This window comes from Mirounga angustirostris, unplaced genomic scaffold, assembly GCF_029215605.1.
Source record: "Mirounga angustirostris isolate CCGP_5_RB_7025 unplaced genomic scaffold, mMirAng1.0.hap1 SCAF_14, whole genome shotgun sequence".
Classification (NCBI taxonomy): Eukaryota; Metazoa; Chordata; class Mammalia; order Carnivora; family Phocidae; genus Mirounga; species Mirounga angustirostris.
Genome location: NW_026991722.1, coordinates 79,876,475 through 79,891,936, shown reverse-complemented (window position 1 = coordinate 79,891,936; position 15,462 = coordinate 79,876,475). Strand labels below are relative to the sequence as shown.

Sequence of the window (15,462 nt, the reverse complement as noted above, 5' to 3'; positions counted from 1 at the left end):
GAGAAACTGCCCATTCCTCAAGGTCCATTTTTAAAAGAGACATCCGTGATTTGGAAGCTTGGCTGGAGTTTCAGCCTAGTCCTACAGGCCCTCGCTGGCCAACCCTCTCCCACCTACCCACTGTGTGGTTACTGGGAAATGTAAGTCACACATGTGGCTTGCAGTGTGTTTCTATTAGAGAACTCTGCCCCAGCACACATATATATAACAAGAGGGTGGGATTGAAAACGTACATGACACAGACCCACTGCATCGTTCTCATGTGAGGCAGCTCTGTGTCCCAAGCCCAGCAAAGTACCCCCTACTTTCCCACCAGGGGTCAGACCTCCCCACTTGCTCACCTGTTGTACAGCTGTTGGGAACTGAACGTATAGAGCACATATAGGGTGTTCCCCGCCAGAAAGGCCAAGATCCACAAAATGACCAGCACCGACCTCTTCTCCTGGAGACAAAGCAAGAGACTTGTAGGGATGCTGCAATGCCAGAGGTGCACATTGCAAAACATTCCAGAATGTTCTCTGACAAGTAGCCACTTTTCCCCTTCTCAAAGGTTTGGAAGAAGCAGGGCTGAGGGTGTGGAGCACTCAGTGCCCTCTGCATGGTTACAGAGCGCTGGTATCTTCCCACCCCCCTGGAACCCAAGGGGTGGTCCCAGAGAAGGTGACAGAAATGTGGAGCCTGGTATGTGAAAAAGCAGGAAGGCTCTACAGGTAGCAAGGATTCTGGAGCCGGACGGTCTGGGTTCAAATCCTTGATCTGTAGCCGCAGGGCTGGGCAAGTTCCTGAAACTCTCTGCGTTTCCCTCTCCTCATCTGTAAAATGGGTACATACCATGACTCCATTACAGAGTTGTGAGAATTGATGTATATGAAATGCTTAGAATGGTGCCTGCATGCAGTCAATGTTGGTTCACATTTCCTGTAAGGACTGGACGCACAGAGCAGGGAAGCAGCTCTTGCTCAAGGGCACATGTGTTAAGCTTCAGTGCCCTCATTTGAAAATGGGAGTTTTGCTAAGGATGAAGGAAAATTCATAAATGTAAACTTTCAGTCTGGTTTCGGCTCATGTTTCGGACTCACTAGATGACAGGATCTAGGATCCAGATTTTCCAACGCAGCAGTCGATTCAAATCTACAGGTTGACAAATTCTGCTCTCCCTTTTTCTAGCCTGGACCACGGGGGCTACTATCCTGGCCTGACCGTTCAACCCAGGGCCACAGTTATAGTGCTCAATTCAAGCTCACACACATGGCCAGCAAAGTCTTTCCTCAAACCATCCCTATTTCTTTCTCCAGCCTCATTTCTGATTAGTCCCCAGGAAGCCAAGCTGGAAAACTTTCTTGGTTTCCTGTTTCCCAGCAGCTTCTCAGCCTGAGAGCCATCCCAAGGAGTTTCTAGAGGAGGTGCGGGGCAGGGTGTGCTCCTGCCTATGTAGTCTGGGAGATACACACAGACCCCTGTGCTGCTGATTCCCAAAAGCTCATCTTTTCCTGGATCAGGGCGGCTGCATTGCTGGAATAAGATGAGGTCATAACTTTCTCAGTGTAACCTTCCCTGCGGTTTTGGTAAATGCTCCACTGTCTCTAGACACAGGTCAGTGCCCCGTGCATGGTTACAGAGCACATTTCCATAGAGTAGACAAAATAAATGCATCTCCATCCACCCATTATTCCAGGAGTGGTCAAGGTTAATGACCCTAGAAACCACCTCCAACCAACCAACTGCTCTTATCAATGTGAATAATCTACTCAGCAGCCCTTCTTACTCCAATAAATAATGGATTCCAGTTTAATCCTCCTGTAAATCCAAACCAGAGGTGGAATACAAAGAGAATTAGCAATGCCCTGAGAAGCCAAACTCTGAAGGACAAAAGGGGAGAGTTCTCCAGCAGTAAGTTGATATTTCTAAACTTACAAGGGTCATGCAGAATCTCTTTCACAGAAAATGTGTATGGACAGACAATACATCAGCTGTGTCTTCATAGGGTTCAAGGATCCCTACCTAGAACACCTACCCACGGATATAGGCAGCCTCTGACCCCTAAAATTTAAGCCAAGGCAATATTTAGATGTTCCGCATTTGAGAGAGAGCCCCCAAAAGTGTCCTATTATGGTGTTGATCAACCTGCTGTTCTAATAACAGCAGAAAGGAGTTTGCATAAAGAAGATGAGACCAAGGGTCAAGAAGAACCTTTGGTCCATGCCCAGCTCTGAACCTCAACGTGCTCATCTGTCAAATGGAGACTGAGCCGCCTTCTGTGCCTCAGAGAGGCCCAGATGCTTTTAAGAAAGCCCCAGAGAACGATGGAGAGAAGGACCAGAGAGGATGGTGGTTGTTAGGGGATCGCATGCACAGTAGAAAGCATAGGCTTATTAAAAGTAGCTCAATTAAATGTTTCCTATACACCAGGCCCTGTGCTAAACACCTCCTAAGCACTGTCTCATTTGACCCCCTCTATGCGTGTATGAAGTCAGTATGAATGGTTCCTTTTTCAGGGCAGCACTGGGGACTGAGATCACCAAGGTAACCTATCCCAGGGCCTGTGTGCAGGCGGCTGGAGGGGCTGTGTTCACCCCCGGTTGAAATCAAATACTTATCTGTGCAGAGCTTCACCGCCCGACACCGCCACTTTCACAGACTGTGTGACCTCATACACAAGGCACTTAGTGTCTCTGAGCCACCGTTTCCTCATTGGGAAAATGAGCTAAGAATGATTCTGTCTCCCTCCAGGGCTGCTGGGACAAATCTGCAAGATGAACTATGCCATCTGCCCAGCTTTGTGCTTGGCGTGGTTAGCACCACGCGGAGGTTACATGGGAACTCGGGATGATGATGGTGAAGCTGGTGAACCAGCAGCGCCAGTGGGCTGGCCTCAACCGTGAGAGTGGCCAGGCAGATAAGGGTGCTGTGGGCATGTGGGGGAGACGCTGCAGTTGGGAGGGTGCGGGAGAAGGGTGGCACATCCAGGGATCTCTGTCCAGGAGAGGCAGGCAGAAGAGTGGCCTCCCGGAGACGTCCCCGTCCTAGTCTCTGTCACCTGTGGCTATGTTAACAGAATTTATTTATTTATTTATTTTTAAAAGATTTTATTTATTTATTCATGAGAGACAGAGAGAGAGGCAGAGGCAGAGGGAGAAGCAGGCTCCCCTCGGAGCAGGGAGCCCGATGTGGCACTCGATCCCAGGACCCTGGGATCATGACCTGAGCCGAAGGCAGACGCTTAACCGACTGAGCCACCCAGGCGTCCCTATGTTAGCAGAATTTAGATGGCTATGCAGCTAACCTTGAGATGGGGAGACGCCTGGATTTTCTAGCTGGGCCCGATGTAATCACAAGAGTCCCTAAAAGCAGAAGAGGACACAGAAGGGAGCGTTCCCAAGGAGATGTGACCACAGACAGACAGGTGGGCATAGAGGTGCAGCATTGAGGGCTCAGAGGAGGTGGAAAAGGGGCCACGAGCCAAAGAATCAGTGGGTGATTAAGTTAAAATGAGAACCTGGGAAAGGCAAGGCAAGGGGCTCTCCTCTGAAGCCTCCCGAAAGAACAGTCGTGTTGACAGCCGATCTTCACCTGGAGAGACCTGCTTCAGACTTCTGATCCACAGAACTATCAGGGAGTAAATCTGTATTGTTTTAAGCCACTGAGTTTGTGGTCATGCGCGATAGGCACCTAGGACACCAACTCGCCGGGTGACTCACCTTCAGAGAGACCTGTTCTCGCAGCGTGGAGTTGGCGTAGGCAAAGGTGCTAGCCATCCCGATGCACACGGCAATGCCTGTAGGACAGAAGAGGTCCGCCACGGTCCTCTCAGGCTCCTTGGGCCTGGCCCGAGCTTACGAGGCACCATGAGCAACATTAAAAAGTCACTATCCTCTATTCCTTTACGCCAACCGAGCAGCAGAGGAAGTTTCTGCAGGACAAACGACAACCCCCACTGGACAGTGGACGACACAGGCTCAGAGAAGGCGAGTGACTTGTCCCAGGTCACACAGCTGGCCGAGCAGGATCGCATCCCAGGTCTGACTCGGAATCCCATACTCTTAAGCACTGGGCACCATGAAGGCCTCTACAACCCTGCCCTGGCCCTTGGGATGAAGGGGCCCCGACCCGGCAGGTGAAGCCCCAAGCTGCCACACCCGCAAGCCCCCAGACTCACCGAGCTTGTGCTGGAAGCACACTTTGGCCAGGAGGATCAGGATGAAGGGCAGGCCTTTCTGGAGCCAGCAGACCACGGCCTTCAGCTCGGACAGGGCAGGGGCGGGCGTCCCCGGCTGCTCGTCGCCCCCCTCGTCCGAGTGGGCGCGGTGGTCCCCGCCCACGTGCTGCAGCAGTGAGCTCCCGCGGTGGCCGCTGTGGTGGAAGTGGTGGTGGGGCTGGCGGTGGTGGTAGGCGCCCCCCTCGCCCCGGCCCCCGCCCTCCTCCCTGGACGCAGGCATCTGGATGAACACGTCCCCGCCTCCGGCCGATGCCCCCAGCACCAGGCTGGACGGAAACGGGGTGGCGGGCAGGCTGCCCGCTGGGAGGCCGGGGAGACCAGAGAAGAGCGCAGGTGGGGAGGCCGACTCTGCCTTCAGACTCTCAAAGACACCGCCTTCATCCACGCTCGCCTCAGAGCTGAGCGCTTGGCTGCGATTTCTGGGCCAGGAGGGAAAAGAGAGCCCCACCAAGTCAGGGGGGGGAGAGAAAGACGGCACCCCAGTGGAGGATGGGGGACAAACAACAGTACCAATATTGTTGCAGGCCGAATTGTTTTCCACCCCTCCCCATTCCTTTGTTGAAGCCCTAACCCCCGGACCTCAAAAGTGACTGTACTTGAAGACGGGGTCTTTGCAGTGGGTGATTAAGTTAAAATGAGGCCACTAGGGTGGGTCCTAATCCAATATGACTAGTGTCTTTATAAGAGGAGATTAGGACATGGACACACACAGAAGACCAGTGAGGACACAGGGAAAGGAGGAGGCCATCCACAAACCAAGGAGAAAGGTTTCAGAAGAAACCGACCCTGCCCACACCTTGATCTTGGACTTCCAGCCTCCAGAATAGTAACACAATAAATCGCTAATGTTTAAGCCACCCAGCATGTGGTATGTCACAGAAGCCCTAGCAAACTGAGACAGACAGTACCAGCAACAGGGTCATAATCTTCATGGAAAATTTACCGTGCGCCAGATAGTTTTCTAAAGGCTTCCCATTGATTAAATCATGACACCCTCCTATCAACTCTGTGAGTTAGGTACCAATATTACCCCCATCTTACAGATCAAGAAACTGAGCCCAGAGAAGGGAACACGTCCTGAGTCACATAGCCAGGAAGGGACAGGACAGGAGAGATTCAACTAACTCCAGAGCCTGTTTTCTTCACCACTCTACTCTACTGAAAAGCCAGCACAGATTCTATGATTCTAGAATAACCTCAGGAACCCAGGGACCCCGGCCCTGGAATTTTCAATGACTCCCAGTTTCCACGAGGGCCCAGCCTTGGGTCACAGCTGATATTTGGAGGGCAGCAGACGGTAATATCAAGAAGACTCAACAGAAGAGCCCACGTTCAAACCCCAGCTCCACGCTTCCTAGGGGGCTTCCTAGGGGCCTTAGCAATCTGGCACTCACTTTTCTCACCTGAAGATGGTAGAAACACCATTCATACATAGAATTCCTGTGGGATCAAATTTACAACAGCCTTTTCAGTGTACCCAGCACAGAGCAGGAGCTCAATACATGGGATCCCTCTGGAGAGACCTCCGGGGCCAACTGCCTTCTCTAGTTCCAACCACAGCCTCCTGTACTGCTATCTGGCAAAGGATTCTGTGGCTCTTTGAGAGCCATTGCTGGAGGAGCAGAGAGCTCAGAGTTACCCCTACAAGACTGGAGAGCCCCGAACCGGGTACACTCTGCCATGAGCACCATGCCTGGGAGGTCTGGAGGTCAACTCTCTTGGGCTTGCCTTCTTTTCAAATGGGAGCACGATGTGGAAACTCAGTCTGCCCGACAGAGACAAGTAGAGCTGGTTCGCTAGGTGTGCAGGTGTCAGGGGGAGGAGCAAAGAGCCTCCCTCCCCTCACTTGCCCCCAAGGCACCTCGCAGACCCCTATGGTACTTAAAATATGTCACGACCTTACTGAGTGTGAGAGCTGAGTTCCAGTCATCCTCTGTGGACCCCACAACACAGGGCATGCAGTAGGTACTCAGTAAACGTGTGCTAGCTTTCATCGAGGCTCATCATCCTAGACTCCGTATGATCTACTGTCCACTTGGAGACCAGGATGCATTTTAAAAAACACATATTTGATTATTTCACTGTCCCACTGAAAGGGCTTCCCATTCTAAACTCCCTCCTGCAGGTTCAGATAACCACTATCCATAGGGACGAATATCATTCCCATTTTACAGATAAAGAAACTGAGGCTCAGAGAGACAAAACTGTCAGATGTCCTGGACGCTCTGGCTCCAAACTCCAATGTCACCATGTGTCTTTTTCTCACTGCCCAAGGGCTTCCTACTGCAGGGCCTTTGCATAGACACCGGGATGTCTTCCCACCCCGCACCCATCCCACCTGGGTCACCTATGCTCATCCATCAGATTGCAGGTAAAATCTCTCTTGCTTGGTGGCGTCCTTCCTACCTCCCAGATAACGACAGTGTCCTTGTTTCTTGTTTTCACTATACCCTAACCCACTGCATGGGAGTGTTCCCAAGTATCATTTCACTGCCTACCTCTGGCTCTCAACCATGGCGGCACATTATAATCACTCAGGGGAGCTTCTGAAAAATACAGGTGCCTAAGACCCAGTGTTAACCAATTGAATCAAAATCTTTGACGGTGGGCCTTGACATCTCTAGTTCGTGAGAGCCCTCTAGGTGATTCTAATGTTCAGTCAGCACTGAGAACAGCACTTCAGGCTGGGCCCTGCTCCAAGAGGTCAAAGATCATGATTGTTTATTCCTACTGTCTCTCTCCAGCCCAGCACAATGCACCAGGCACACACAGCATGGTCAATAAATACTGTTTGAAAGAATGAATGAATGAGCATAATAAAAGCTCTGAGAAGGCCTGCAACTGAAGAAAAAACTAATTTTGTTGAAACTTAAGTGTTTCCCAACCTTATTTGACCATGGGATTCCTTTATTCTGTGGAAAACCTATTACCATCTTAGGGGACATTTGTGAAACCCAGCAGGGGACACGCTGGCCTGGAGAAATCTCAGGGTTGGCTTCTCTAGCTCCATAAACTTGACCTGGGAGGAAACGATCATAAACCTGGTACAAGGGAGGGAACTTGGAGATGGCTACCCACTCTCCCACCCCATGGCCTATCCCTGCTGGCTCCCCAAACCCAGGAGATGTATGGTCCTACTCCCTTGGGCTTGGGATAACAATAAAAATAATATTAATAACAACAACAACAACAGACACCATGGCTATGACCCTCAAGGGGCCGTGAGCTTTTTCTGCACTTCAAGAAACTGAGCTCAGAAAGCAGGAGTTCTGGCAGGTGCCCACGCTGACCCACATAGGGGCCAGCCTCTCTCTGCCATTGGGCCCTGGAAAGCCCTCCTGGCCCCCTGAGCTCACCAGCACGGAGTTTACTGGGCTCAGGGGGCCTCTAGAACTCAGGGAAGACTCAACCCACCAAGGGCTTTTTATAGCTTGCCTCCCTTCCCCGGGCCCCTCCTCAGTATCCAGCCGAGATTTCAGCCTAAATGGGAAACAATATTCCTTGGAGGACTGAGGCTGTTTCCAACTTAACCATTTCAGGGCTAGAATGTGAGGCAGCCCAGAGGAGAAGTGGATCCACCCAGATAGGATGCAATCATAATATGGTGCCACAAAGCATGGACTAAGGGGGAGCGGGGTGATGGGCTGGGGCCTGAATCTCAGCCTGCTGCTTCCTGGCTGTGTGACTTCAAGTAACTTACTTTCCTTCTCTGAGCTTCACTTTCCTCAACTGTAAAAATAGTGGTAAAAATAGTCCTGACCTCATCAGGCTAATGTGAAGGTGGTGCAGGGTAAGCACACCATACATGGTGGCCATTATTTTCCTGCTGCGGTCTCTGCCCCCAAAGACCTCACGGTTCACTTGAGGGCAGACAGCGATTCTGTCTTCAGAGGCTAGAGAAGCTCCAAGAGCCATGCTTATTATATGCCAGATGCTGTGTTTGTGCATTTTCATGCTCATTCGCTCATTCATCAACAACCCTGAGTTTTATTATCTGGATTTTATTGCGGGGAGGGGGGAAGAAACTGAGATCCAGGGGTGGAGTCGCTCACCAAAGGCACCACAGATGGGAAATGGCTAAGCTGGGATTTTGGCTGAGGGTCATCTGACTTAAGGCCAGTGCTCTTCCTTGTAGAACAGGCAGGGCTGATGCAAAACGGTCTTAATGGGACTGGCAGACACACTGTGACCTTGTCGTCAACCTTGGGCTCACAGGGGACCCGGCATGGGATGTGAAGGCGGAGCTCAGCTGCCTGGTCCTGGGATGTATGTACAGCACAGGTGGAGAGTGTCACAACGTGAGAACACATCTCCATGGTGTGGACTCTCTTGGACTTCACTAGACAGTAATGCTAGCTCATGAGTGTTTTCTGAGATTTTTTTTCTATTTGTCTATTTGGCATCTGCTAATAAAAGCTGTGGCCTGTGCTTACTCCTTGCTTCTTTCTGCCTCCCGACTGACACTGGTGCTTCCCCCTGTGGCCCTTCCTGGGAAGGCGTGCCCCAATCTCTTGGGAAATGTAAGGAACCAAAATCTTCTCCCAGTGCCCTTAGCCTCTCTATGTCCTCACTCACTCACCTCTGTAAGTTAAAATCTGTGGGAACGATCATTGATGCAATGAGTCAAGTGGATCGCCTGTCCCACGGGCTTTGGGGATTACCCTAAAAGCAAGAGCAAGCTGCTGTATTGAGAAGTATATGCCATCACTGGGCAAAGCAGTTTCCAACCAGATCTCCTTTGCTTATCTCACAAGTAACCCCGAAAGGCAGGTATTATTCAATCGAGATTTGGTTTGCCCCAGACCATCTGAAGCCCAGAGCCTCCAGATGAAACGGAACCAGGAGAGGTCCTACCTACCTTTCAGGTGGACCGTTATCCGTGTTACTGCTGTGGCGCCTCTGCATTTTCCTTAAGACCTGAAAGTCAACGTATGGCATGAGCTAGAGTCTCTCAACATTCCCATTGCCGGTCGGATTGCCAAGGCAACTGGAAACAAGTATTATTACTCCTGCCTCACATCCCCAGAGTTCTCTGACATTCTGCAAACCCTGCTTGCATCCGTTAGGTCATCCAACTCTTAATTCAACATTCATTCCCTGGGAGGAAAGTGTTATCACCCCATTTTGCAGATGAGGATGTTGAGACCCAGAGGCGGAGGAAGAATTCCTCATGTGAGAGGCAGCAGTGAAATGTGGAGCAAGGAGATGCTGGAGGATGGGAGAATGAGACATGGCTTTGGAACTGATGCTGCTCCTAACATGGTGTTAGGAGCACCCTTGGACAAATCAGCAACCTCTCTGTGGCCTCAGATTCCCCATCTGTTAAATTGGGGGGTTGATGGTGTGTGACTGAAACCCAAAGCTACCTTCCAGCCCTCACATTTCATATGGTGATAATAAGGATGTGAATTCTCATGGAGACACATCACCTGGGTCACTGTGAGGAGCCACATGGACTTCAGAACTCCATGTTGATGATGCCTGAGGTGGGCCTTCAGGGCTCTGATGGGGTTGTGACCGCTAGAGTCCAGAGAAAGCAGGCCTCTCCCTCCACTTCCTCCAGAAGGATGCACAGGTCACCAGAGCTTACCAGACTCCAAACCCTGAAGGGAACAGAACACTTAAGGGAACAGTCTGTGGGATGGCTTGAACCTGAGAATGTCTTAGGGCATCATGGGTAGCTCTAAGCATATGGTTCTGTCTGCTCCCTATCTCTGGTTAGCTTCTCACTGATCCCTCTTTAGGACTCCTGAGGATATTATATTAACGAATTCTGTCCTATTGTCAAACTATGAGTCCTGATTGGGGAATACAGAAAATGTGTGTGAGGCCCTCTAATGGCTTCCCATTGCAACCAGAATAGAATCCAAACTCTGTTTATGGCCTACAGGTTCTGCCTGATGCAGCTTCACCTGTTTCCAATCTTATTTCCCTCTACTCTTCCTTTAACCCCTCCCCAACAGCCACACTGGACTTTTTGTTTCTCAAACAGGCCAGCTTGTCCCTGCCCTCAGGGCCTTTATACGCCAGTTCTCTGTTCCTTCAATGCTTTTCCTTCTGTCTAGCTCCCTCAGGTCAAAGGTCACCTCCTCCCAGAAGCCTTCTCCTCTCATCCTCCTGACTCACCATATGTTGCACTGTTTTATCTTCTTTAATAGAACTTATTCACTTATATGTTTGCTTATTTATGATCTGTCCCCCATTAGAATGTAAATGCCACAAAAGCAGGGATACTATGTCTGGCTCACCCCTGTACCTCAGCATCCAGAACTGCCTAGCACAGAGTTGCATTCAACAAACAAATATTCAAATGTTTATTCAATATTTATTACGGATCTCAGTTACCTTTTTGTATATCCCTTTCTCCCTCCCTGACTTTTCACCCTAGAAAAATAAAAGCCACAGACTTTCCATGAATAGGTTTAGCCTTTTTTTTTTTTTTTGTATCAGGACCAAAGATGGTATCTTTTAGTCGAGGACATCATAATCAGTTGTTGAATGATTTCCTAAACCTGACCACCTTCTTCAAAGGACAGCATTGGTGTTACTAGGACCACTGATTAGAGACAATTCACTGGCTAACCCTCTCTTCTCTTTTGGAAAATCAGCTAAGAAACGGGTCAGTAGCACTATCTTCACATATGAAGGAAAGCTCCTTATGTAAATATTTTTCAACAACATGCAATGTCACCTCAATGGCCCCTCCCAGTGATTCCCCATCACTTGCAAATCCTTGGGGAAAATAAAATACAGCATCCCCAAAATTCAATTCCCAAATTTGACACAGCCTCCTAAATCACATGCCCAAGATTCTACTTTCAGATGCTCGCTTTCAGGGGGCTTCAGATTCACTCTTGGAAGCAGGCCATACATAATTATTCCAATATTGAATTCTGGAATAAAATTTTGCACGTGGGATGCATCTGAACGACTGAATGAAACGCCTCTTAACCCTCTGCTCCATTCATTGTACTATATCCCTCTGAAGACTTTTCAATGCATGCTTTGTTTTAAGTTGCGCCCCCAGGCCGTTACAGGAATGCACCGAAATGCACGCGAGAGCATCTCCTGCGTTCCACGCACTGGAAGCCGGCAGGTGCACTTGAGGAACAAAGCCACGAGCATCTCTCATTCCTGCAACCAACGTTCAGCACAAGACGCCCCAGGACTGCAAGGACAGGAGACTACACGGACTGTCCCCGGAGAAAAAAAACGCATTCTCTTTTTACCTGCCCAGACAATTCAGCAATCACAGCAGCATCATTCACATCCTTCCAAGCCAATCACACTCTAGGCCCGGGGAGCACGTGACTTCCGAGTGCTTCCGGCCTCTCGTCGGGTTCTCTCAGGCGGCCTTAGCCGGGCGCTAAGACCGCGGCGCTGCTACTCCTGCGGTGCGCACGCGATTGCCCGCCCCCTTTTCGGGATTCAGCCAATAGGAGGCCGCCGCTTCTCAGGGACCAATGGGGAGGAGCCGAGCGAGGCCAGTGGGCGACGCGAGCGGAGCGGAGGCGGGGCGGGGAGCGGGGTCACGTGGGGCGGCGCGGGGTGGCTGCCGGGAGCTGGCTGGGCCGGAGGCCGCGGGGCCGGCGCCCGCCGCGAGGAATGGGGCTGCCGGCCGCGTAGGGGCCATGCCGCCCGGGCCCCGGGCTTTCCCCACTCCGCGCCCCGGCCGCCGCGCCCCGCGTCCGCCCCGGCATGGTGAACCTAGCGGCCATGGTGTGGCGCCGGCTCCTCCGGAAGAGGTGGGTGCTCGCCCTGGTCTTCGGGCTCTCGCTCGTCTACTTCCTCAGCAGCACCTTCAAGCAGGTCAGTGGCTGCCCGCCGCCCTCCCGCCTTTGCTCTCCCGGCCGCCTGGCTTCCCCCTGGGGTAGGGGGAGCCACCCGTGCAGCCGCGCTGCCAGTGTGTCCGAGGGTCCGGTGCGCCGGGACCGAGGACGGGCGAAGGGACCTGCTCATTTCGTTGGTGCCAGGGCGAAAAGGCGCTGCTAGGCCAGGGGCACAGGTGAAACTCGAACCCAGGTCTGTGGGCCCCTGACTGTGATTATTACCCTTACTGCTGTCTGTGTGCCTTCTACCTGCCGGGTCCAGGGCTTAGAGGGGGCGTGCGTTTCTTGCTTCTTCCTCCCGGCGGTCCTGGGGGATGGGTGTCCCCAGATTGCAGCGGGGGAAACTGAAACTCAGAGAGGCGGAGGTGGTAAGTAGCCAAGCTGCGAGGCCAGCGCTGGCGTACCTGGCCTGCGTTTCCTTTGGGGGCTCAGTGGTCCACCTGGGAGACTCAGCAGGACCCATGAGGTACCCTTTCTGTGCATAACTTGTTTGGATGGAATTTCCTTCTCACATCCCATCCCCTTCGTTTTTCTTCTGTGTGATAATTTCTGGGAGAAAATGGCAGGGTGGTTTGGTGGGAAATGCGACCAAAGCATTGGACGTTTATGAGTCCGGTTTGAGCGTTTGGGTTTTTAGAAAGGGTGAGCGCATACCTCGGAGTGTATCAGGTACAATACCGGTTTATGCTGTTCCTCTGATGTCTGGTTGCTCTGATGCTCTCAAGAGTCAAGCTCGTAAATAAAATATATTAATGAATATAAAATACACTATGTGGTCACCCTAGTTTGATAGGATCGGTGGGGGAGCTGCGTAAAGGGAACATAGGGAACTGTATCCCACCTCTTACCTTGGGCAAACAGAGAGGCTGAGTAGTGTTGTGAGCCTCTTTATTGACTGGGGTGTGTTGGTGACATTCACAAACAAAGTGCTTCTGGGACTTGTGTTTTCTGCAACCTCACAGACACCTTCTTGTGGTCACGTGCTTTTCCTTCTCTGTCTGGCAGACCTCTGAGTGTTGCAGTGAGCCAGGACTCAGTCTCTGCATTCTTCCCTACCTGACCCAGGTAATCTCTGGGACCATTGTTTATTTCCAGCTGTATGCTCTTGATACCCAAATTTGTAACTAGCCTAGACCTATCCAGAAAACTCCCCAATTCTTTTTTTTTTTTTTCATATTGAGCATTTATTATTTTTTTAATTTTTTTATTCGTATGTTAATCCCCATACATTACATCATTAGTTTTAGATGAAGTGTTCCATGATTCATTGTTCGTGCATAACACCCAGTACTCCATGCAGAATGTGCCCTCTTTAATACCCATCACCAGGCTAACCCATCCTCCCACCCCCCTCCCCTCTAGAACCCTCAGTTTGTTTTTCAGAGTCCATCGTCTCTCCTGGTTCGTCTACCCCTCCGATTTCCCCCCCTTCATTCTTCCCCTCCTGCTACCTTTTTTTTTTTTTTTCTTAACATATATTGCGTTATTTGTTTCAGAGGTACAGATCTGAGATTCAACAGTCTTGCACAATTCACAGCGCTTACCAGAGCACATACCCTCCCCAGTGTCTATCACCCAGCCACCCCATCCCTCCCACCCCACCCCCCACTCCAGCAACCCTCAGTTTGTTTCCTGCGATTAAGAATTCCTCCTATCAGTGAGGTCATATGATACATGTCTTTCTCTGTTTGACTTATTTCGCTCAACATAATACCCTCCAGTTCCATCCACGTCGTTGCAAATGGCAAGATCTCATTCCTTTTGATGGCTGCATAATATTCCATTGTATATATATATACCACCTCTTCTTTATCCATTCATCTGTCGATGGACATCTTGGCTCTTTCCACAGTTTGGCTATCGTGGACATTGCTGCCATAAATAAACATCAGGGTGCACGTACCCTTTCGGATCCCTACTTTTGTATCTTTGGGGTAAATACCCAGTAGTGCAATTGCTGGATCATATGGTAGCTCTATTTTCAACTTTTTGAGGACCCTCCATACTGTTTTCCAGAGTGGCTGCACCAGCTTGCATTCCCACCAACAGTGGAGGAGGGTTCCCCTTTCTCCGCATCCCTGCCAACATCTGTCATTTCCTGACTTGTTAATTTTAGCCATTCTGACTGGTGTGAGGTGGTATCTCATTGAGGTTTTGATTTGGATTTCCCTGATGCCGAGCGATATTGAGCACTTTTTCATGTGTCTGTTGGCCATTTGGATGTCTTCTTTGGAAAAATGTCTGTTCATGTCTTCTGCCCATTTCTTGATTGGATTCTTTGTTCTTTGGGTGTTGAGTTTGATGAGTTCTTTATAGATTTTGGATACTAGCCCTTTATCTGACATGTCATTTGCAAATATCTTCTCCCATTCTGTTGGTTGTCTTTTGGTTTTGTTGACTGTTTCCTTTGCTTTGCAAAAGCTTTTTATCTTGATGAAGTCCCAGTAGTTCATTTTTGCCCTTGTTTCCCTTGCCTTTGGCGATGTTTCTAGGAAGAAGTTGCTTTGGCTGAGGTCGAAGAGGTTGCTGCCTGTGTTCTCCTTTAGGATTTTGATGGACTCCTGTCTCACATTGAGGTCTTTCACCCATTTTGAGTCTATTTTTGTGTGTGGTGTAAGGAAATGGTCCAGTTTCATTCTTCTGCATGTGGCTGTCCAATTTTCCCAACACCATTTGTTGAAGAGACTGTCTTTTTTCCATTGGACATCATTTCCTGCTTTGTCGAAGATTAGTTGACCATAGAGTTGAGGGTCCATTTCTGGGCTCTCTATTCTGTTCCATTGATCTATGTGTCTGTTTTTGTGCCAGTACCATGCTGTCTTGATGATGACAGCTTTGTAATAGAGCTTGAAGTCCGGAATTGTGATGCCGCCGGCTTTGCTTTTCTTTTTCAACATTCCTCTGGCTATGCGGGGTCTTTTCTGGTTCCATACAAATTTTAGGATTATTTGTTCCATTTCTTTGAAAAAAGTGGATGGTATTTTGATGGGGAGAAAACTCCCCGATTCTTTTATCTGGTTGGTTACTTGCCATCTTTTTGAATGTGTCATAGGATTTTCATTCTTGGCCAAAACAGAACTCTTGATTCTCCACCATCAACACTTCCTCTTCAGTCTTCCCGGGCTCACCAAGTGGCATTACTGTTCACCAGGTAGTCAAGCCACAGATACTTGCTTTTCTCTCTCCAAAACATTGCCCCTGCCTCCACAGTGTATCCTGATTTTGTTTCTTTCTCCTGATTGTCACTGGTGCCACTCTAGGTCAAGCTACCTTGTCTGGACTGCTGCAGTAGCCCACCAGCAGGTTTCTGCTTCCTTTCTTTTCTTTTTCTTTTTTTTTTTTTTAAAGACTTATTTGAGAGAGAGAGGAAGAACAGAGGGAGAGAGAGAATCTAAAGCAGACTCCGTGCGGAGCATG

The 15,462-nt window shown here is 50.0% G+C and overlaps 2 protein-coding genes across 18 annotated transcripts in view; one reads left to right on the top strand and one right to left on the bottom strand.

The window, feature by feature from the left end:
• Window positions 1-11,585, bottom strand: part of RNFT2 (ring finger protein, transmembrane 2) — a 69,651-nt gene extending 58,066 nt beyond the window's left edge. Inside the window, exons 1-6 of one of the 2 annotated variants that reach the window (XM_064578439.1) lie at window positions 11,446-11,585; window positions 9,646-9,819; window positions 9,075-9,133; window positions 4,157-4,635; window positions 3,699-3,775; window positions 342-442 (exon numbers count right to left, since the gene is read on the bottom strand). In XM_064578439.1, coding sequence (XP_064434509.1) covers window positions 342-442; window positions 3,699-3,775; window positions 4,157-4,635; window positions 9,075-9,133; window positions 9,646-9,669 — 740 coding nt within the window. In that variant the 5' untranslated portion in view covers window positions 9,670-9,819; window positions 11,446-11,585. Of the gene's footprint in view, window positions 1-341; window positions 443-3,698; window positions 3,776-4,156; window positions 4,636-8,795; window positions 8,879-9,074; window positions 9,134-9,645; window positions 9,820-11,445 lie in introns of those variants that run through there. The other variant, XM_045886471.2, reaches the window with a different exon arrangement.
• A 142-nt stretch (window positions 11,586-11,727) lies between these two features.
• Window positions 11,728-15,462, top strand: part of SPRING1 (SREBF pathway regulator in golgi 1) — a 37,642-nt gene continuing 33,907 nt past the window's right edge. For 3 of the 16 annotated variants that reach the window (XR_010407421.1, XM_064578443.1, XM_064578441.1), the window contains exons 1-2: window positions 11,733-11,961; window positions 13,051-13,110. Coding sequence is in view for 15 of the 16 variants with exons in the window: in XM_064578443.1 (XP_064434513.1) it covers window positions 11,848-11,961; window positions 13,051-13,110 (174 nt within the window). In the remaining variant the exon portion in view is untranslated. Of the gene's footprint in view, window positions 12,026-13,050; window positions 13,111-15,462 lie in introns of all 16 variants that reach the window. The other 13 variants (XM_064578444.1, XM_064578440.1, XM_064578447.1 and 10 more) reach the window with 11 other exon arrangements.